Below are 24,547 nucleotides of genomic sequence, written 5' to 3' on the forward strand. Positions count from 1 at the left end.
ATAATTACAAGTAATCTAATTTCTCCACTGTAAAAATAAGAAAGCCAAAAAATTACTTTAAGTAAAGGAAGGTAAGGAATGTAACTTCCCTGAAAAAGACCATGAAGTGCATGACATATCTCAGCTGATATGAAAGCAAGACTGCTACAGACAAAAGTACCAAGGTATTTCATATTGTTCATTCCACTTTTAACTTGGACTCTACTTCAGATTTTAGGTTTACCAGTCTGCTCACAAAATGCTTTGTTACCACATGGGCCACAAAGTAATGCCAGGACACAGGACTTGTCTTGCATACCTGCTACTGTGAAAGAAGCTCTTGCCAAAAGCACCTCCACCCATTGTTGCCAAGTGCTGTATTCAATGATTGAAATAAATATGGCTTTTCACATATGTCCTTTACATCTCTACACTTACACTTTACCCCAAGAGAAATAAGTTTGACTAAAAGCACAAGATCTCTTGGGACAATTCCCATCTTGCATCATTACCAGACCTGCAAGAAATATCATTACCACCAAACACTGCTGGTGTCTTCAACCTTGAAGAAACATGCCGTGATTCACAAAAAGCTGAAAAGAGGCATCGAGCTTAAAACCCTAACATGACCTCAAAAGCAGCAGCAGAGCAGAGCGTTCCCATGCCCAGGTGATGGCAACGTAAAGCCATGGGCAGAAGACAACCAGCCACCTTGAAAGTCAGTGATGAAGCAACAAACAGCTGCACCCTTGGACCAGGACTCCCTGAAGGGTGGTTGAACTGCTGTGCTGTCCTCTTGCGCCAGCCCCGATGGGATTTGCCTCTGAAAAATGCTGTCATATTGGAACAGAGAAGGCAAGACCCACTCCCAACACACAAAGAAGCAGGGGGATGGAGCTGAAGGCAAGGTGCAATCACGTGGTCTCTCTGCAAGATGTCACATGCTTCCTGCAGAAAATACTTGTCAGCAATGGAAAAAGCGTGGGATCAAACAGCAGAATTGCAGTGTGATGAGTGCTTCAGCAAGCCAAGCTGCACCGTCTTCATCTTGTCCATGGGAGATGAGAAGGATGCCAGGTGGTTTGGGGTGGGAGGCGTGATGGGGAGCGAGGGAGATGGCAGACAATGGACAAAGAAGGGGTGTGCTAGTTACCCATCACAGTTTGCTTGGTTGCCAGGGAGGAAGGAGTGGTGGACTTCAGCCTTGGTCTTCGAGTAGCTAAGATCAAACACAAAAACCATCTTCAGGTCCTCAGACAGGCTGCTGTTGCAGGGTCATTTCAAGACAGAGCTACAGAAAAGGAGACATGGCCCTGCTTGGGCCAGGCTCCCCTGTCACAGCATCACTCTCTGCAGTAGCAGGATGCTGTCTTTCAATTGGCAGAGGTAGCCCAAGGTGTCAAAGGAAACCTAGAAATGGAACCCCAGAAAAGGCCACAGAAAGCTCACATGTGTAACAATTTCTAATAAGGAGCCATGGAGGTCCAACCACATCATTGACCCCACTTCTCAGGACATCGACACATCAGAACAGGCTCACCACTGTAGGGAAAAACATTGCCAAAGTGAGGAAGGAAGGAAGGGAATGGCTGGCTATTTACCCATCCTTGTGGTTTCTGGTGAAGCAGACAAGGTCGATTCCAGGGCTGGTCTCTTGGGTGCTACAGTTAGACATGGAAATGATCTTGAGATATCCACTGAGCCTTGCCACAGCAGTACAAGCAGCATCAGTTCCCAGCCCCCAGATATCTGTATTTAGGGCCACACATGCCTTTTCCTGGCATTACCTTGTGACTCAGTGATCAAATCAAGAGTCAACTGTCATGTTGTGGTTGCAAGTATCACAATAGTCCTTGAACCTCAGTAACTAAATTGCTCTCTATCAGCATAAAAATGCCTAAGTGTCTAATTCACCCAACCGCTCCTTACATGTCCTTTAAAGATGTAATTGCATACATCTAATTGCTAATAGTAATTGCATAGTAACATGAGAACTGAGAATCACATCTTTGTATTTAGAATTCAAGGTCTGATCTCACTTTTCCCAACAAGCAACAAAATCCTTCATTCTATGGGTCAGAAATTACTGTCCCTACCACTAATAAGGGACAGTGTAGGGAATTTCTCTATCTGTAGAGAGATGCTTGCAAATAAGTGACCAGTGAAAACATTTCTGCAGAATTCTAGCACATCTTACAACTTAAACTTGTACAATCTGACATCTCTTCGCACACTGAAGGACATGTAACTTCACTGAAGTGACTCCCTTATACTCTCTTATCCTGATCTTGCACAAGGAAAATGCACAACTCAATACATAAACCAGTGTTAAATCTACAGTATATATATATATATATATATATATATATATATATATATATATATACTTATCAGCACTGCTCACTTTTGCCCATTTCTTTGGACTTGGCTTCAGATGCAAGGGAGGCAAGACTTGGTGACAGTTTATAAACATGCACAAGAATGAAGTTGCTGGTAATAAGGAAGTGGTGCCTAGTGATTCCTCTGGAATATTTTGATAAACCCAACCTTTGGAAATGGAAACCCTTTGATTCAGTTCCCTTCGACTTGATCCTTTTCTAGTAACATGCAATGACTCACTAATCAAATAACTAACTTGCATTTTCCCATGGTTAAAATCTCATGGGGTATTCTTTTGAACAGCAGATAAATATTTTTTCCACCTATGGAGATGCTTTTGCATTCAATGTACAAAAGGAACAAATCTGACATGTTAACACTTATTTAACTACTCCTAAAAATTGACCTCCATATAGACACACACAAAATTCCTTACAAAATAGCTAAACAACAACTCCACAGGACAACCTAGCTAATTGTTTACCAACATAAAAAATTTTAATCCTATCATTCCAAAATTTCTTTTCAAATTTCTCGAATGTTGCAGCAGACACGACTGGTCTCTCTTTCCAGTTACACTTTCATACAGAACAAAACAGAATTTCTAAGACCTCCATTTGGCAAAGCATTGCTGTGTCTTTTGAGAGACTGACAAGATGTCAGGAGAACTACAATGAAGAGAGAGGTTATTACCAGATGAGATTGGTGGCATTTCTGGTATGCCAGATGTTGTGGATCTTGAAGGAAGAGTCTTCCTTTCACCTAAATCTGAAAAGATAATCTTGTGTTAAAAGGCTTAAAATTGCCTCAAGAGCTACTTGGATAGCACAGGACTCAGCAGACAAATGTTGCTTTGTTAAGATGGAAGAACAGGGAAAACTGTGTGCAAATCAGCTAACATTACTCTGTGTCGTGGACTGGTAGGCTGGTGTAGAAGTTGATGTGAAAACCAGGTGACCTAATGAGAATTCTTGTTACTGCTTAATAATCTTAGCACATTATGAATGGCAGGTAGTAAGAAAACACCTTTTGATCCAGAAAACAGTCAGTGGGCCTGCCGATATAAACATGAACAGTATTGGTGTGCCAAGAACCAGTAGATTATTCAGCATAGAATTTAGCAGACTATGGCTGCATTGGTCAAAGAAGACTTGGGCAATAAACTGCTTTCCTTCCCCCTTCACCTCCTTCTACCCCTTCTCCATTGCCCTCACCTCTTAACTTCTTCATGCTCAAGAAATGCTTAAAAAGCTTAAGCATCCTCACATACCAAAGACTACAGGAAAAACAACCTATCTCCAAAGCTATAACTCAAAGTATAGCTTAGTTAGAAAGCTCTGGTCTGAGATGCCATAACTTTCTTATTTTAAGGCAATACACAGGAAAACTCACATCAAAATGTTTACGAACACTGAAAAACTGACAGAAAGTAAGAAAGAAGAAGAAAATCTTATCCCTGAAAAGTAGCATATTTTACTTGACTGTAATAGTCTTAAGTTTTGCAAAATTTAAATCTTTTCTTAATACAGCTATTTGATCAATACTGCAGTATTCTTTAAGCTACTTGCAGTCTTTCTACAAACCTGTGCGTGCCTGGTCCCAGGAATGATGATGCTGATACAGAATTTGAAAAAATAAAACATAGGGCAACACCCAAGGCAAGTAGTATGCAACAGCTGTTTGAAATTGTCAACATGGAAGCAGTAATAAACTTTTCGGCACCAACCAATCAAATGGGTATGCTTCTGAAACAGTATTATTATAATTTACCAGTGCCTGGTATTTCTGAAGATGTAAAAGTTTGGGGAGTAGAAATAATACGAAGAAAGTCATGTGAAGCTGGAAAATAAAAGCAAAAATTCTGCTGTATTTGACGGCTCTATTCAAAACAATCCTGTTTTGAAGTGACAAGAACCATCCTGAAACAGGATCGTATTCTTTTATGAGTTGACAAAACCTCTGGGTAATATTTAACGCATTATGTTCCACAGAAAGGTAGAGTCTGAAATGTACAATAACCAATTGTGACTTGAAAATTATTTCCAAGAACATGCACTAATAAACAGATACATAATGCAATTAATGACCAAACTGTTCTCAGAATCACACAAAAAGAAGTTGAAGTATAGAGTTAAAAAAGAGAAATACAAGGCTATTCAAAATAGGAGAACAAATTATAAACAAAATGTAGCAAACTGGGACTGCATGAAATTTTTGTTTAGAGCTCCTAGGATCAGGAAAGAGGATATAGTGGTGTTGAAACTGGAGAAGGGAAGAGGATGACAAAACAAGAACTGGACCAAATGAAACATATAAACTGCCTTTTGTCAGATGTGTAATGGTGGACAGCTGCAATCAATGTCCCCCTCATTAATGGATTTCCTTCAATGCTAATTTCTTCCGAAAACATATGCATCAAACATTACCCTACTGGCATGCTAATGAAATGAAATCTTTCCAACTGGCTATCATCTTACTTTTTTTCCTTCTTTTGGGTAACTGTTAGTTGCCCCAAGCAAATAACATCTATAATCTAAGAAAAACACATAATAGAAATTTTCTAAGTACCAAGACAGTGTCTGAATCTTCAATGATATGCTTTTATAGTGCTATTTTTGAAATCTGGGCACTTAGATTTATGTCTAGATTTACACAGAAAGGCTAAAAGAAGAGCTACAGTTTCAAAATATGTTGGATTTTCTGAAGTTTCCATTCATCTCTTGCAACTCTGAATATTTCAGCAAATCAGGATATTCCACTTACGAATCTCAGGTGTGGACAGACCTATTTAAATTTGATATTTACAGTAAGTCTAATTTAATTTTAAAACTGAGAATTACATGCTGTTGCCAAATACGGAAAAACCTCTGAACTACTAGTTCAGTATTTCATATAAAATTTCTTTAAAAATCTGATATTTTGATGCAGCACTTTCATACCTACAGTTATTCTTCCTTTATGTCAAACTAAACAAACTATTTAATGAGAGGCACTATGTCTCCTCTAAAAATTCCTAACTGTCAGGAGGATTAACCTTATGAGAAACCATTACTGGATCTGGTTGGTTGGACTTCTACGGTACCAGGTGGTTTGGATCCCGAAGAAACAGGCTGTTTTTCCTCAAAAGCTGAAAAAAGAATCTGAGCTTAAAATGCTGAGAGACCCATGACTTGATGGATTAGCTCTGAATAGCTTAGTGAAGGCTGTGCAATTCCAGAGCAAAGCTAAGCAAGATGGTAGATGGTCTAAAATGAGACATGAGACAACTGCCATGACAACAGGAGATGATGGCTGGCAATGCAGTTCTCTGGCCTGAAATGCAAGTTCCACATGCCTGAAAGGACTCTCACCAGCAAGGAATTCTAGGTAAGAGTTGCAGCTCTACAGAAAGACAGGTATTGACAAGATATGACAACACTTTCTTTAAGCAGTTTTTTAGCCAATAACAAATAAGATTTTCAGCTGGTTACACAGACACAAGAATGGTGAATAATCAGCTCTCTGTGAGTGTTGGTAGCCAAGGTTCTAAAGCAGATCTTAAGATTACCATTTGCAGATCTACATGATGCTAAGATAATGGGAAAGAAAACTCATAAAACTAATCTGCTAATTACCCATTTCCATCTCTCTGGCTTCTGCAGAAGGTAGAGTTATGGGTTTCAAGGCTGGACTCTGAGTAGCTAAGAGCAAACATGAAAAAAATTTTTATCATTCCAAGACAGACAGTCCCCTTACAAGTGATACAAAATCTAATTTCACCCACTGTAACTAGAAAGTTTTTGTTTGGTTTGAAGGTCTTTTTGTTCTATTAATTTTTACCCCATTCATATTTTGGCATGCGTTATCTAATCAAGCTGAATCCATATTACTTAAGCAGTTCTTATTCACAGCAAGGCAGCTACAACCCAAACACATGACCTTTAATATTCACAGCACTTGCAGGTCTGTACAAACTGGTCACTATTACACTATGTACAACTTTTTTTAAAGGAGTTGTAATGGGAAAAGATAAGAAAAGAGTAGTACAATGAAGCTAGTGAAATAATCGTGAAACATTAGCAAACAGCACCTTTTATCTGTTATCTGTAATGAAGACTATTACAAAGTACTTCTGTTTATTTAACTTTGAAGTATGGATAAACTGAAGTGTGCTTTAATGAAAACAGAGAATCAAGATGGAGTTGGGCATTCTTACCTAAAAGCCACTGTGAACAAATTTTCACCATGTGCAGGTTTTGCTCTACTGTCCTGCTTCTAAGAAACAGATCCTATTCAGTGTGTACTGGCCAATAAGTACTATTCTTTCCAGTAAACTCATCTGCACCAGTCCCTTATGCCCACTTAGGTTATAATGTATTTGAAAATTTCCATCTTTATTTTTAAGTGGTGTTTATCAAGTTGAGTTTTTTTGAAAAGCAGTCGTACCTGAATTTAAAATTTAAACTTCTCTGAATGCTTGAGATTGTAAAAACATTGAAATAAGTAGGTGTGTGGTTCATTTCCAATGTATGCAATATAATATGAATATATGCTAAAACGTGAACAGACTTTTATTTCATATGTTGGATCTGCTTTCCCATTTATTTTCAATCCATTTTATCACATTAGCAATTATAATTTCAGGTTACTATCCTGATATAGTTGGACTCAGAAGTTGGACCAGATGACCATTGTAGGTTTGCGACTGGAACCACTCTGGTCTATATTTGAAGTTAAGAAAATAATACCAAAAGCCATATGATTCACAGCTTTTGGTAGAAGTTTCCATTGATCCATTCACATCCAGTAAGAACTATGAGAGATTTCTCAAAGGTATCAGAACATTGAAGGCACGTTAACAAAGCTATCTTTTCAGAAACATTTGAATTCAAAATATGCTGACCACACAGGAAGTTTATAAAACAAAGGAGATATCTCCCTCTAGCACAATCAAGATAGAAAAAATAAAGGAAAAAAAAAGTCTTCAGGGGCACTAGGGTAGAATATAGGTCACAGGCACTTGAACTTCGTAAATTAAATTTTGCTTTCCTTGCTGATTTTTTAAAAGCAGGAGATCGAGGCATGCAGAGGCACGGTGCAGAGAAACCTCCTCTGAATAACCACCCCCTCACTCCTACAGAATATCTTTGACTTCAGCATTGACTTCATAGACACTCCAGCTGACCCAGTGGCTGGGCCCAGCCTCACACAATGAACTCCTTCTTTTGCTAAGTGAAACTAATGGAAGATAGCAGAACAAAACCAGAATAAATACTTGAATGAAACACGTATTTTGCCTCTGTTATTATTATTCCACCTTTGCCACTGAGACAAACATAGGATTGTGTTATTATTCCCCAGCAGAAAGCAAAAGTACTTCACATCACTTTACAGGATCACCTTTTCAGATTTTCAGCTACTTTTATAGCAAATAGGTTATTAAATCATCGCGTTTCTCTTTTTCCAGTGCTGTCTCTAATTGGATTTAACTGAATGTCTTTCACTACAGTAAAAATAAATGTCTACCCCCATCCCCTCAAATATATCTGGAAAGGAGCTGTCAAAAAAATCTATCAAATTAAGAACAAATTGTGAAGATCATATTCATGTTCTTGAGAATCTGTTTCAAATACACATTTCAAGAACTAAGAGATGTTTCTGGAAATTACTTTTAAATTTGGCAGACTACATTATGCAAATGTATGCTGTCTAAATAAGCCAGCACTATTCTATGATAACTTCTTGACTAATGCTTAGTGAAATATAAATTTATCTGATTAATTTGATTAAAGGACACTACAGGTAACTAGTGTAATAGCTGTTAATACAGAAAGCAGCAACAAGCAGTTGTTTGGGTAAATTTGGCTATACAAGCCTGTTATGAAAACAGGGGTCTTGAGAAAGGAAGACACAGGTTATGATGTAGAAGAGTAGAGGCATGAGATGATAAGAGATGGAGACTGGGCATGGTACTGGACACCCCATGCCATAAACAGCTCAGCAATGGTCAGTTGTAAAAACTGCACACCTGGAGCTGGATAAAATTAACTTTAGGGATAACAACAAGAACACAGAAATAGTATCTAACATACACAAATGGCTCCCTAAATGGTGAATTCAGATCTAAGATGTCTCTCAGCAGAGGAAAGAAAGAAAGAAAAAAAAGAAAGAAAGAAAGAGAGAAAGACAGACCATTCAAGTTTCCATTACACTAAAAATAAATTATTAACGTTATACACATACATATGATATTCATATATTTAAATATATATGTCTATACAAACATATATACATATAAATGTGTGTATATATATAATATACAACATAAAAACCAGAAAGGAATGGTGTGCTTCCTCTTTGCCCATAAGACTTTGACCACAACATTTTGACCCTAACACAAGTAAAACTATTTTGAAAACGTGAGTATAACCATGCTTTCTTAAATATCAGGACTTGTCCTGAAGTTCATTATCAAACAACCAATGAATCTAATTTATCGATACTTAAACCACAACAACATCCACAAATTATGGCAGTATTTTAATCAAGTATACAAGTATTTGGCAAAATACATGAAAACCCACAGAACTGATGTTGACTGGAACAACACTCCAACTTTAAATATAGTCACTCTCAGAAGCTTATAGGGCTCTCCCAAGAAAATAATGAAACTAAGTTACACAGTTTTACATAAGTTTTATCCTATAAGTTAACCCATATATCCTCATGAGCTTCTGTCTGTCTTAAATGAAGCATTAATCTGTCAAAGCAACAAAGCAAAACCAGGCTTAGAATGAAAAAAGGAATTTGTAAGTTTTGTGAAGATAATTTTTCACTAATGTTTAGTCACATCTACAAAGAAAGTAATTACCACGATCTGTCAATGGAGTTTTTGGAGCATCGGAGATTCTGGATCCAGAAGGAAGTAGCTGTATGTCATTAGAAGCTATGATAAAAGAAATAACCAAAATTTTATTTGATTAAGAATACTACAAGACACCGTATGGATCTATATTTGGCTTATAAACCACCCACTCCTGAAAACAATGCAATTCAGTAAAAAAGTAGAAGTAGTTCCAACCTAGGAAATAAACCACATGGATTTGTCACGTGAAAAGGTATGTGGAATATGAAAGATACTATTTTTTCCCTATTGTAATACAAAGATCCATCAATCACAGGAATTTGATAATGAACCTGTATCAGTAATTGTGACCACCTAGTTTGAAATTAATCAACGATTCACCTTGATTGAATTTCATATTTTCATCTTTAAAAGCGTGGCAAAAACAAGGAAGTTTGAGTATGGTAAAGAAAAGCTGCATAAAAGTTAAAATGAAAATCAGATTGATAGTTTAGCTTCAGTAAATTCTGGAAATCTCCTTGCAACTGTAAATGAAAAAAGACAAAATTGAGAGTAGGACACTAACATGAATCAATAGGATTTCATAAAAATACATTTATTGAGAAACATTAGCTGTCCTCTTCATGGGAAGATCTGTATTTCAGTCCTGCAAGTGTTCCTGATCCTTCCTTTTATAATACAGCTTCCTGTATGGAGGCCACCTGTACTTTAGAAAAATCTAACCAAAGTTAAAAAAAAATAAATGCAATCTCAAGTTTAGATTTGTCTTCATAATTTTACATGGCTTGGATTTAAAAGTACAAACAATAAAATCGACATTAGAGAATTTAGAATTCTGAATGCCAGAAGTAAATAGATACTGCTCCAAATCACAAAACTAACAGTACAACATTGAGACAAAAAAATGAAAAAATCAGTAGAGTTTTTCTTTCCTTGAAGGTAAATACAATTATATCACATGTAATATAAAATTGTCCTTATGTATGTTGATGTTGCCTAACACTCTTGATGTTACCTAAATGAACATGTCACCAGAAGAAAATCGGAGAGGTAGTTATTTCAATTCTATCACTGAGGATAATTTTACAGATGGAAGTTTTATGTTATGTCAACCATGCAGATCACATAGACAGAAAGCATTAATTTGAAAAATAAAATTGAATCACCCACTAAAATCTGCAAAAGACACAGTTCAGCCAGAGCTAGACATATCCTGCTTCATATTTCATTCCAGTGTGAATCACTGGAAACACAAAAGGAACCAGAATTTTTTAATTAGTACTTCCTTTGGAGCCAATAGAAAGGGGATGCAGCAAGTAGTAGAAAAGTTCTGCTGGAGGTGAAAAAAGCATCTAGTGAAAAAAGAAGGTAAAAAGCAGCAAAATTAGTTACCCGGTATGTTTTGAGTTTGCACCAATTTGGGTTTAGGCGTTGACTTAAATTCTTCAGGTCCATGTGTTTTCTCAGCCTGAGCTAGAAGAAAGAAGCTTCATTTAATTTAGAATCTCTCTACCCTTCTCTCTATCTACTGCCCAAAGCCCACTGCTTTCCTTGCACCATTTTATGTCACCTGATTAAAGTAATTTCTACAGTTGTTTGATTCCATCATGATTAATATTTAATTTTGTTTTCAGTTGTGTCTGTATGATTTTTTGGATTTATTTTGTTACAGTTTCATATAAACACAGGAAAATGAGAATCACAAAGATTCCCCCATTATTCTGATGTTTTGTTAATTCTCCTAAAATAAACATTATCAGCAAAAGAATAAATATTCATCTATAATACCTCATCTCATTCATTTTTCTAGTAGTAATATAACGGATTTTGATTTACATTCATTCTTCTAATTCTACATCTTCAGAGTAAAGCATGGGTAGTTTATTAAACAGCCATTAAATGTACCTAAACTGAACCACTGGTCATGTTTTAATATATTAGTGCATAACTGTACTCTTCCAGAGTTTCACATAACAATTGATTCCAATGGTAAGTAAGTCAAGAGTGCTTTCATCTTGTTGGAGATCCCATGGGTATTTAGTCAGTGATACAGTACACACAACTGGTCATCTCAGATCACAAATGACAAAGCTTATGGATATGGAACACAGAATGGCAAGGTCTCCGCCTTGAATGTGGCAAGAGCATTATTTCCTTCCACAGAGCAAACTGCACAGTAGTTAGTACACGTTGGTAATTAGAAGAGATCATTAATATCGGTGATCAGCATCAACATAGCATTGGTTTTAGCATCCATTCAGTTTAATAAAAGATCCCTTTCTTTTGAGACACAATAGAAGACAGTTACTTTTGTTTTTCCAGCATGGTCCCCATGCTTTTTCCATAATCTACTGAATTTCCAAATTCAATTTGGAATCATTATCTGTAATCCATAATCCATAATCAACTAATCTTCCAAGAAGAACTGATCATGTAGGTTTATAAGTTTCTTATTTCCTTTCCTGAAAAAACGTGCTGTTTTCCATGTTCTAAATACGGCTACAACAATTATACTATTTTCTGGTTTGGAATATGGTACTTTTCAGTGCCACAAAATCTGAAATCTTTACAGATGCTGCCTTATTAGGACTCAATTCTGCTTCTAAATCGGCTACAGTGTTGTTACTGCCATCAGTGAAAGGAGGATTCATTCTACAGAGAAGTTAAAGCAATTTATCTCTTTGAAACCTGCGGGAGAAAATTCATCCATAAGAGACACTGAAGCAACAACTAACAAACCCATACCTCAGAAGTACTACAGAAGTTAACATTTCTCATTGGTGAGATGTAATCATGAAAAAAGCCCAAACAATTCCACACCGAAGGCAAATACAGAACTTATTATGCTTTGGATTTATATTTAGAGGTCAGATGGTTTGTGCTCATATGAAGCATGTCTTGTCAGCTAAATTATCTGAACAAACTGAATAAGATGAAGCATGCCTAGAACTGAGACAAAAGAAACAAAGTTCTCCTCAGTTTTGCACAGAACATTGTAGCCATGACATGAAAAAAGAGCAGACTTTTTCGTGGAAAAAGATACAGGAAGTAGACAACTTAGGCTCTGAAAGCTAAGTTAGAGAAAAGAAAAATGCTGCTGACTTTTCCAGGGCACCAGGTAAACGAGGTTTACTGTACTGGTTCAAGTGTATCTACAAAGTAAAGTGTTAACACAACCAAGAAAGGTAAGTTACCTTACTATGACAGCATAGAGTACAGCAAGAATGCTCTTCAACAATGTTTCTTAAACTATATTTCCTCTAACTTCTCTTAACATTCTCTTACTCCGCAACAGCAATTAAGATATTCTGATGAAAGTAATACTCTCACTCTTAGTATACCACATAAGCACAAGGGGAAGTCTTCAGGGGCTGAAAGAAGAGGCCAGAAGGAGCACAGGAGGAACAGAACTTGGGAAACATGACAACAAAGGAGTTATCTCAACTAAACATCAACCCTAGTTAATGGATTCACAGGTGGTACTTTTTATTTCTAACTCATTCCCTATTTCACAAATCGAATTTGCTAAATTTCTAGTAGAATCCCTTACATAAAGAAATAACTTAGCTTTTTTTTTTAAAACTAGTTCTTCCATGTCCCTGGGAAATGTGCTCATAATTCTGAGTGTTGGTAGGCTCCAATTTCCCCATGAATTTAATAAAAAGACTCGCACTCTATTAAATGGGAAGAAAAAATTTTGCAGCATTTGAGATATATTAGACAACATTTCAAAGGCTGAAGAAAAAAAAAAGCACTATGAATTTGTGCTGCTGTGTTAAGAATAAAATAATCCTGAGTGGAAAATATCATAACAAGCCTGGCAAAAACAAGAAATGAAAGAGCTCACTAACAGTCTTTCCATGGAAGTGCATGCCAAGGGAGGGGAGGCTGGAAATTAAGAAAATGATGGGACGCCTGGTTGACAAATACATTAAAAAAAATTACTAAACTGTATCACATGACAAAACACACCCTTTGATAAAGACACAGTGCAATGCAAGAACAGCCTTCAGACATCCTGCTTGCTGAAATACTTCAAGCTCCATTTTTTCCTTCTAGCATAGCTGATGACACAACAGCTGCAACAGCACAGAGCTCCTTTCAAATCAGTGTTCTGTTGCCACTTCTGGCACCAGTCCTTAAACCTTCCACAGCAAACAATTACTATGCCTTACTCAAAGAATCCAGTATGATTTTCAAACAGTGATATCTGAATGAAATATAATTAAGTAGATCCTATCGCTAAACTCAATTAATTATGCTTATATATTAGACTGTCTCTCAAATGCAACCTTTGTAACAAACAGGTTGGGGCTCAGATATCTTGCTTAAGTTACTCATGAAAGCCTGGCTCAAATGCTTAAGTATTCAAGTTATTTTTCCATATGCCACAGCAAGACAGAATTATACTCAAAGAACGTCTTCCTTTTAGAGGATTCACTTTCATTTCCCCCTTTTCTGACTTTTTTTTTCTCTTTAACTGAAACACCGTATTCGTAATTAATACATTCTTTAATGTAAGCAGCGTGACACACTCTTATTTTAATATGAGGCACTGTTGCTGAGAAAAAAAATAATGACTGAAAGGAATGGTCATGGGAAAAAAGGACATGGAAACAAAATGACAAAGGAAGCATGAAATGGAAGATGAAAATTATTCTAAAAATTTTAGTAAATAACTATTAGTGTGACGGTGATAAGAATGTGTTTAATTGTAATAAATGGATACTAAATTCTTACAAAAAATAGACAGTACTTGCCAATAATTACCATGTATAATGCAACACATCATCCAACTTCATAAACATACAATTCTGTGCAAAGTCTTGAGATGACAATGTTTATGGTTAGAATTACTACATAAACATAACTACAGAACACAAAGGAAAGGAAATAGAATGAACCAATTCTCTCCTTCCCAGGTGCCACATTTCAATAAAGTCAGTATGTCAAGGTGTATCACAAGAAAACTCTTTTTGTCATTCTTCACAATTTCAAGATATCCAGCACCCCACAATTTTAATTCTAAGGGGTTTTATAAACCTCATGATTGTATCATCTGAAACTTTCCTCCAAATTTAGATTCAGATTTTTGTCCAATTCAATAACTCAGTGCTAGCAATTCAGCTACACTATCCTCCTGTTTTCCAACTACTGACTTTAACTGCAGATTGAGAAACACAAAGATGGATTTAATATTAGTTTATATATTTGGCAAATATATTACACAGAGTTTCTAAAAGTAGAATTTTCATTACCTGGAAGGGACTGTGGGGAGATTTCTTGAACTTCTGGTGTTTTGGATTCAGCAGGCCATATTCCAGTTTCATTCTGAGCTAAAAGGACAAAAACATTAGAGAGTAACTGCAAACATGTATCTACTCTCTTCTACCACAGATCTATTTCTGTCCCACTTCAGTCTGACAAGGTAAGCCAACATGGATAAATGTGGCTTATTACAGCTGAATACCTTTAGGAACCAATGAACTTCCACTGCACAATCAGTACAAGCATCTATCTAGTTATGCTAAGCACATGTATTTGTGGTTTTTTTTTGTTCATTAAAAAATACTCTAAGTACAAAATTTACAGAAAGGATTTAATGCCTTACGAATCTTTACTTTCACGGTGCAAAATGGTTTCCAGTGTTTTTAATTTTTCTAGCATTTGAGCTAGACAGTAAAAATGTTTTTCAAAATTAAAAGATGTAATATAGTTCTAAGTGCTATACAAGAACAGTCTAATAAAATTTCAAATGCAATGGAATTGTCATACTAGCCATGTCCTTATTTTCCTTGATATTACTTCTAACAATTACAGTGGTATGACAGTAGCCTTCTATTCCAACAGATATAAAGATATTTCAGTAGTGGATACAGGGAAAATTAATTAATTGAATTAATTAATTTTTATTTTAATTAAAAATTTTGGTTTTTTCCTGGACTACTAATATTAAAACAGACAAAAAACCAAACAACCCAAACCCTCCAAACTGTAAGGTTTTTGACTAACTTAAAAGAAAGAAAAAGTACTTTGAGAAATCTTTTTTTTTTTTAATTTTGTGACACATTATTTTGATTTTTCTAAATAATACAGGATTAAAATAGTTTCAGTAAGTCAGCAAATCAGAATTAATCATGACTTCACACACAGCATAAACTTTTCAGCTTTTTATTGCAGACATACAGCATTCTCAGGCACCACTGAAAGACACCTGTATAGATTTAGACAACATACAACACAACTTTTTGTCAATTACTTGATATATTTATATTATTTCTCAGAGTATTTTTGCTTGGCTTTTTACGATTACTCTTCTCTGGTTTACAGTCCTTTGAAATTCAAGAGTCCCTTGTGTGAATATCCACGCACTTCATGTTCTTTGGTAAGCAGAACATAACAAAGCATCACTTGTTTGCTCTGGTTATTTTCTCAAAGATGTTTGTGTAACCTGCTATAGAGAGTGGCTCCAAACTGGCATCACACCAGCTACAAATTTTAGACAGAGTACTCAGATTTAGAAGTCCAAGTTCTACACTCAGCCAGATGAGCAAGTTGGACATTTCTAGGACAAGTGAACTTACCTCTGTCTTTTTCCTCATCTTTTGCTCATAGTCACATTCTGCAATTTTTACTGTGCAAACTACTGAACCTTATGACCTATCTATAAAAAAAGCATCATTTTTCTGCAGAAAGATATAATTTTACTGGTAGAAAATGAAAACAAACGTAAAAGTCCCAGATACTGCAGTTTATAACTGATACCAGAGGTCTTAAAACATGGTTTTCTAAAAGTAAGAGTTATGAAGAATGGATTTGTCAAAATATGTTCTACTGAGTTTGTTACCTGTACATTATATACATGTTAATGCTAAGGTAGTAATGATAAAGAGCTCATTTTCCATGCTTGATATTCAAAGAAAATATTAGTAATCAAGTTAATGTGTGATTAATGTTATTATCATGATTAAAAACTCTTAATGCTCTATAATATAAATACTGCAATTATGTTTCTACACTTTGCTTGAATTTTCAGTAGCCACAGATGATGTGAAAAATATTTGTGTGTCAAATGCTGGTAATACTAATTTTTAAGGAATTCAACCTCAATATAAACATATTCTTACTCAAACATATTAAAATATTATTCTACTGGGTAGCTCTACCCTCGCATGTATCAATATCTTAACAGAAACAAGCTCTGCTGTTTCCCCCCTGCAGAGCAAGCCATGCTGAGAATGTGCCATGGCCTGCAATGGAATGACAGAGTAAATTAAACAAAGCAGAAATAAGAAAAAAAAAATCTGATCCAGTTGTTTGAAGTTTAAATTAAGTATTAAGACTAGTCAAGCCAAAAGCCATCAGCTCCAGAACTCTGCTCAAGGGATCTGTGAAAGATGTACTTGGGGATTATCAAGGTTTTTAAATACAGCTTTATTTTCCACAATTATGCTATTCAAGGATGATGATGTTAAATGAAAACCCCAGTTAATGTTTTTCCTCCAGGTTTCAGGCATGTTCACAAGACACTCATGAAACCTGTACTGAAGAGTTCTAATTTCTGGTTGCTATTTTTAATGAATTTCATTACAGAAAATAAATAAGAATTTCTTCTTGAAGCACCTTAAAAAACCTGTCCACCTGTTTTAAATTAGGCAAATTTCTATGAATCCTTTTAAGTCCAAGCTAATTATTAAATATAAAATAGAAAAAAAAAACGTTGAAGAGGAATAAAGGACTTTTCTGCTTGCACACATCATCTCACATCACTACATTTCTGATACTGTTCACAAAAAATAGAAGTTTAATTCATTTCTGCTTACCCAGTTTTTTCCTGGATGCTGGAGATAAGCCATCTATTGTGAGGAGAGGAGAAAGTTTCTGCTGACTTTCATTGAGGCCTGGAACAATAAGGTGCACTACAGAGAAAGATGTGTGCCATTAATTCCAAAAGAGATGAAAATACACAGTCTGCCCTTCAAGATATGTGAGCAACTACTACTAAGCCACTGGGAGTTTAATCTGAGTATCTGGGAAACGATTTGGTCCTATTCTGTAATTATCACTCCCATTTGATGCTATTTCCCCTTTACACCACTCACTGTACTATCACCATTTCATGATTAATCAGAGTTAAAAACAACTCAATACTGGAACATACAACCCTGGAGCACATAGCATCACAAATGCTGGGACATTCTGTCTTGTGTGCCAAGAAGACCCAACACCAAGCTGGATTAGTAAGTATATGTTTGATTCTCATCAGCATATTAAAACACAAAGTAAAATAATGCAAAGTTATGCAGTTATAGAAAATATTTCCATATATGAAGGACTAAATACCCTCCTGAATCCAGGAATAAATTGGTCCCAAGGTGCATGATGCAGTGAGCCTTTTGTGTCTACTTCAGGCAGACCAGTAGTTTGCCACACTGAACACTATATGACAGACTTTCCCCTGTTTTCGTGTTCTAGGCTGATATTGTGTATTCTCATAGGTCAAACAAGAACATAAAACATGAAACTGAATAGCTTGGAGGGTTATGCCCTAGATCTAACATCGAGTTCTAATTGCAAGTTCCCTACAGTCTAACGTATCAGCACAGGTTTGTGTCTCTAGATGGTGTGTTATCATGCTGCCTTAAAAGATCGGTAAGAACAATCCCTCATCTCAACAAGATCTTTGCCTCAGAACTTCACTTGAAGTATAAAAGAACTTGGCTTAAACAATGACACTATTTTCTTTTAAATACAAAGACAATGGAATGATTCTATTTCGCTTAAGCTACAACACTCTCGAACCATCTGTACCACCATAAAATGTAACAAATGCTGTCTGAACCAGCTGCAAAACACCCTTTGGTATGCAAGGAAAGAACTATCAAGGTCAAGAAAATTAAAAGCATTTCAACCAAGTTCTAATTTTCAACCAAGGGTTAACAAAAATGATAAGAATTCTTATAGTCACCTAATATTGCTCCGGGGAGAGAAGAACTGTCTGGTGTTTTTGGCTGCGTCCGATTTTGAATAACTGTGGAGACAACACAGGCATGTGAAGCTAATTTTAAAAAACTCCAAATGAGAAACAAAACCACACCGGAAACAAGCCTCAGCATTCTTAAAACCTTCCCTCAACTTAATATTTGAAGATGAGGACACCATAATCATCCTTTCTGTACTCACATTCAGTTTAAGAGACTGCAAACTATGTTTCCTCTACACTGTCTCTTCATTGTGCATCTCTTTCCTATGACATATCAATTTTAGTGAAAAATGATATTCTATGCTTATGTTATTATAGGGCCAGCTGCAGACCATCTCATTACCCTGACATTCATTTTCATCTCAAGTTACTCTTGCAGAGTCTAAGGATAAATTAAAGAAAATATACAAACTTACCTTGTTTGATTATTGTGACTGGGACCAATTTCTTATTATCACTCAGTATAAGCTGAGAAAAGAGAAAAAAAGAAAAAAAAAAGCCTTGGGATAACTGCCATGATAGTAATTGAACTTTCTGAGTAATAAAAACAGAGGGCTCTAATCCAATACCGCGCCTGTCCCAAGTTAACACTGGATATGGCTCCGGCCCTAGTCAGTGATGGTTACACTATCACTTCAGTTCCCACAGGCTAGTGTGGTAATACTGCATTTTGATCTCCTTCTTCCAGCTTGAGATGTTTTGCTTTATAAAAACACAGTATTTGACAGCTTAGGAATCCCCAATCCTTTTTTCTCTTAGGAATCTCTTGAGCACTCACTGGAAAGTAGTCCAGAAAGCTAAGAAAAGCTGAAATTTAACTGCAGCAAAACATCTGAAACAGATGCAATTACAAATTTGGTCACAAGATACAAATATATTCCCAAGAATACTCTATTTAGAACAAAAACTATTCCAGAACCAGGTGCACATTTGTAAACTATCAGCACTCTTGGGTGCATAGCCTGCTTAAAGTAGATTAACTCAGAGTAATTTCATTTGGTGAAATTATTTCCAAAGTATATGTGGTCAGTCACCCCTGTGCTTCTTACATTTTTTCTTGCTAAATATTTGGACTAGTCTGCTGTTCACTTCTCTTTGACCCAGATTACTTCCTGCCTAAGTGTGAATGCTTTCAATTATATTGATAGCACAAAAGGAACATGTGAATAGACCCACATTTATTAAAAGAAAGAAAACAGCCAATATCAAAATTATAAATTAGTATTTGTAACCATACATAAGGATTAGGAACAACTTCTGAAAGCTTAATAATATGATCAAGAGATGAGATGAGGTAAACTCTAATGCCAGCAATATAAAAATGCTAAATACTTTAAAAGGAAATTTTTTTCAGTTATATCTGAGTTGCAAGAAAGAAAATGACTCAAACAATCACCTTTCCATGCTAAATGTATATTGCTAAAGTCACAATCAGATAATGTTCATTTTGCACTTTATGATATCTGGTCTACTCCATATGAAAGAACACTTTCGTAAAAAATCAGCATTCGATGACAAAATGTTAATTATTTACCTAAGAATAACTATTTTTGTTCTGTTCTAAATAATTCTGAAAAGCTTTAAAAACAATTGTTGAGTACACATTAAACACATACCAAAGTCTAAGAAGCTGGAAGAAGGCCAATCTCCACAAGCAAGATGAACCATTCGTCAGGGAAATGGATGGAGGCTACTTATTCTGTGAAAACCATTACTTTCTGCTACCTAATACCAGTTTTGCATTGGCATGAACATGATCTTAAATTAAGTGGAGATTTCAATCATTGTCATTAACGAAGGATGGAAGAGTCTTCCTTTTTTACTGCTTATGTTTTTCCTTTTTTATTAACAATTTCTACATTTCTATTTTGTCTTCTAGAAAAAAAATTGTATTGCAGATGAGCACCTTCTGAAGTAGCCCTACTCTTCATGTGACTAGCAAATGAGATTAAATGTATTTATCATAAAAAGGTGTTAATTTTATTGTATTTCTCATCAGAAACCTTACAATCAAATAAACAGCTCTGAAGTTGTAGTGAGAACTTGTGTAACTCCACTGCAGAACTTCTAATCATAATTATTACCACTAAAAGGTTCTTGTACTGAGAAGAGCATTCTTTCTTTTTTGAATAATAATGGATGACTGTAATGACAGCAATATAAAAATGCCAAAGACATTTAAATACATTCAAAATTTAGTTTTTCACTCAGGAACAAATCCTTGACATGAAATCCTTGTTCCCCACCTGTAGTAGTTACACAGCTCACCTGCATCAAGCTGTAAGTGCTGCACTTGAAAGCTACCACCATGCTGTCAAAGCTTTCTTCTCAGTCTTCAAAAAGTGAGTACTTTAGATATTTCTATGTCTAGTAAAATGTATTACTTAGACAAACTATTTTGGAAACATCAGCCCATCATCTGTAGGAATGGCACTATCAATCGTATTTTTCAGGCAGGGAATATAAAGCATATCGGTATTAGGAACATTAGTAACTAAAATGATTGCTGCCATCATGAAAGAAGATGGCAAATAAGATATTCCTAAGGTATTTCTGAGGAAAATTAGAGATGTAAATTATACTACAAGTCAGACATCTTAACTTCTGACCATATAAAAAACATGTATCGTGTCAAGGACTGCAAGTCTCAAACCTTTTGTGAAGCGACACATGGCAACATTGTTTGAAGAGACACTTGTTCTTTCTTTCTCTGTTACATTCCAGTACTTCAAAAAGCCAAAACTAACTGGCATACACATAAGATACTCCTCAAGGAAGGATCACGGTCAACAAGGATTGAATAAGTTTTGGAAGAGTGAGAATGTTTTCTTCTGCAATTTAACAAATGGTAGAAGCTGAGTCCTTTTTGGCTGGAAAAATTGAGGAGGACGCCACCTTTCAGACTGATATTATGGAACTACAGGAACCTAATCAGACAGAGGAGGAAATAAATTTTTACTGCGTTCTCTCTGCCCTACCACCACCCATTGTTTATGAAGGGAAGAAGAATGACCACCTCTAGAACTCTCCTTTTCTTCTGCTCTCTCATTAATTGTAGCTCACACAGCCCCAGCAGCTTGGACAAACCTAAAGAATGAAACTGCCAAAAGAAACACAAGCTGATGTGTGACCAATGTTGAAAGGGCAGAATGACAAGATAGATCAGTAATGTTACTTTAACAAACAGCCTTTAAAAATGTCCTCACAGAGAAGAGTCAGGACGATGCTGATATGAGTCAGTTGTGTCTTTGGAGTAAAATAAGGCACAAAAAAAGCTTGGTCTAAATAACACTCATTCTGGTTTTTCAGCACTGAAACATACCCCACCTAATGCTGTGGAAACTGAGGTAATAATGCACACAGAAGAGCAGGCCACTCTCTGCTTCCTGGCCTTAGTTTTATGGCTTTTTCCACCGCTACAGTGAGAATGATAGAAGACTTTTCAGAATAATCTGTGGAATGTTTTCGTGATATTCCTGTGGAGGGTGATAAAGGAGTTCTGCTCTGGAGCTAAGCCCTGTGAGACTGACCAAAAAGACTGGATGTTGGCTCTAGTCCTCCCTTCTTGCTTAAGCTATGCAAATATTTGGAAAACTGTTTCAGCTCACTTTCTCAGGACTTCTGCATAAATAGAATCGCTGCTTCCACAGAAGCAGCATAACAGTCAGGGTCCTGGCACATAGGGTTTGCTAAGAGGAGCAAAGGAACTCAGCTTGCACTCCATGTGCCAGATTCAATTACCTGGTCTTGGGCTGGCCTGTGTAACTTTAAAGACCCTTATGGGACAAATTGGAAGAACAGTAAAGTTGACTTCCATCGACATAATGAGATGTCACCTTCCTGAATATCTAACCATCTGCATCTATATTACTCATTTTCTCTTGAATGTAGGACATGACTGTATTTCAAATAACCTAAGCATTATACTGCTCTAACTCCATATATAATGCAGTAATTAATGTATTATTGTCCTAAATGAATGTAAGTGGCCTCATGTTGCATCAGGGAGGTTTAGATTAGACATTAGGGAAATTCTTTTTTACAGAAAGGGGTATCAAGCATTGGATCAAACTACATGGGGAAGTGGTGGAGTCACCATCACTAGAAGTGTTCAAAAAATGTGTGGATATGGCACTTGAGGACATGGTTTAATAGTAAACATGGTGGTGGTGCTGGGTAGACAGTTGGACTTGAGGATCTTAAAGGTGTTTTCCACATTAATGATTCTGTGATTCTATTCATCCCTAATTATTCATAGAAGAAACTGTGTAATGAATTGTGTTTTGATTCCCAAAGGAATTCCAGGTCTGATAATTACAGACCATTTACAATATTGTAAAATATGAAGAACAGACAGTGAGAAACCATACATTAACATTTCCTACCATGAAAACTCTTGGAAAATCTGAGACAGAAGAGAATTGTGAAGAATGGTTTGTTCCCTTATAATAATTAACACTCATGACTTCACCCTTTAACATATCTGAAGTAAGAAGGGTTTCTACAACTTTTCTTGGGAAGTTATCCCATAGTCTACCTCAGGGATAGTACCTTAAAACAAAACAAAACAATCTCCAGAAGATTAGATGCTGAAACATGCCCTTTGATGAAAAATTAAGGAATTAAATATGAAGAAAGCATTTAATCTCATAGTAGAACAGGTAATGCTCAAAAGTCATGAAAAAAATGTTTATTTTTCACTGTATTAAAATAGTCTAGTAACAGGTTCAATCTAGAGAGCCTTCATTTCTCCTTCAGCTTTTGGAAGTAAAAAGTATCCATGTATGTGAATCCATGAACATATGAATCGATCCAAGCTTGCTGGCTAGCACTTATGTCAAATGCCAGATTTTTTATTTATTTATGTATAAAAATCATCAAATGTTTTGATGAAACAGATAAATTCTACCTTGCCTCATGCAAGGATTTAATGAACTGTCTAGCAATCTTGATAGGCAAATTAAATTGTGCTTCCCAGCTTCCTCTGGTTCTGCAAACGCCTCACACATGGGAACTACCAGTGAATTTAAAAGGATGAATAATGTTTTAGAAGATCTGAGTAAATACAGGATTACTCTATAAAACCACAGCACCAGATTATCACAACATTTACTGACCATAACAAATATCACAGGTTAACAAACCTGACTACTACAAAGGGATAAGTAAATTTTAAGTTTAGAATCCACACACAGGAACCATCAGCTTTATCTTTGTTCATTTGGAATAAGTATATCATTATTAATAAATAATCATCTCAGCTACCATTCTTAATCATTTTGTCAATCCACACATATAAACACTTCTCCATACAGTTATCAGGTCTTAGATTTAACAGACTGGTTTTTTATATTGGCAATTTGTGGCCTTGATAATGTATTTCTTAATTTAACAGAGAAGAAAAAATTTTTGATCATACAAATCACAGATCTGGTATAAAAAATAAGATTGTTTTGCATACCTGTGTTTGGGAATTGGGTACCAACTTGTACATATTCTGGAATTGCCCATTTACTTTTTTATCTGTTTTGATAGAAAGATAAATAAATACACATAATTACATTTTTTTTTGTCCAAAGCAAAATAACCCAAGTTTATTCACCTTTTTCAATAGATAGGAAAGTTAGGGGGTTTAACTACAAGCTTGTATAAAAACAGACCATGGAACAATTTTATTTTGTCCTGTTTCTTCAGATCAATTAATACATCTGCAAAGCCTTCTCTTTGCATTTTGACAACAAGGAAATCAAATGTAATCTTCTTGTTCTACAAGAGAGCTGAAGTGGTCTTTGAGACTTACTACTCCTTAGTAAGCCAGAGATGCTTAAGAGGATTCCTTAATAAAATTAATATAACCACAAGACTAATTTGCAATGAACAAACTTGAAAGAGTTTGCAAAGTTTTCTGCATCCCATCTGTCAGGTTGGTACTAGGACTGACTAAAAGCAGCTTGTTTTAAGGTCTCCAGTATCGAGCATGCTTTTAAGAATGCTCTTCTAAAAAAATATACATTTAGCACTGGCAATAGAGAGCAGATATATCACTTTTCTTTGGGTCTGACACAGTTTTGTTTATCTCAACATATGAACAAAGTAACCCACAGATTTAAACTCTGAAAGTTTTCTCTTAGGCTTTTTCTCTTAGTTTCTTAGTGTTAAAAGCTTCTTGTGATGCAGCTGTTAAGTTCAGATGAAAAACAGTCCTGCTGAGCACCTCTTCTAATCTAGCATAATGCTTCAAATTTTGTCTGTATCTTCCACATTTACACTTTTCTGCTCCCTCTGTAACAATAGGTGTGCAAACAAGAGTAAAGCTACATATTGTCATATTTGTTCACAATTGCATCCAAAACAGATGAGCA

General features: G+C 35.8%; 1 protein-coding gene across 21 annotated transcripts in view; it reads right to left on the bottom strand.

The window, feature by feature from the left end:
• Positions 1-24,547, bottom strand: part of ABI3BP (ABI family member 3 binding protein) — a 143,348-nt gene that overhangs the window by 73,008 nt on the left and 45,793 nt on the right. For 13 of the 21 annotated variants that reach the window (XM_051780931.1, XM_051780928.1, XM_051780922.1 and 10 more), the window contains exons 6-16: positions 23,647-23,708; positions 18,602-18,653; positions 18,171-18,233; positions 17,026-17,121; positions 14,461-14,538; positions 10,595-10,675; positions 9,209-9,283; positions 5,973-6,038; positions 3,052-3,126; positions 1,581-1,640; positions 1,133-1,198 (exon numbers count right to left, since the gene is read on the bottom strand). In XM_051780931.1, coding sequence (XP_051636891.1) covers positions 1,133-1,198; positions 1,581-1,640; positions 3,052-3,126; positions 5,973-6,038; positions 9,209-9,283; positions 10,595-10,675; positions 14,461-14,538; positions 17,026-17,121; positions 18,171-18,233; positions 18,602-18,653; positions 23,647-23,708 — 774 coding nt within the window. The remainder of the gene's footprint in view (positions 1-1,132; positions 1,199-1,580; positions 1,641-3,051; positions 3,127-5,972; positions 6,039-9,208; positions 9,284-10,594; positions 10,676-14,460; positions 14,539-17,025; positions 17,122-18,170; positions 18,234-18,601; positions 18,654-23,646; positions 23,709-24,547) is intronic. The other 8 variants (XM_051780930.1, XM_051780926.1, XM_051780923.1 and 5 more) reach the window with 5 other exon arrangements.

The sequence above is a fragment of the Manacus candei genome, unplaced genomic scaffold (genome assembly GCF_025592945.1).
Source record: "Manacus candei isolate 608988 ecotype Guabito, Panama unplaced genomic scaffold, ASM2559294v1 h1tg000014l, whole genome shotgun sequence".
Taxonomy (NCBI): domain Eukaryota; kingdom Metazoa; phylum Chordata; class Aves; order Passeriformes; family Pipridae; genus Manacus; species Manacus candei.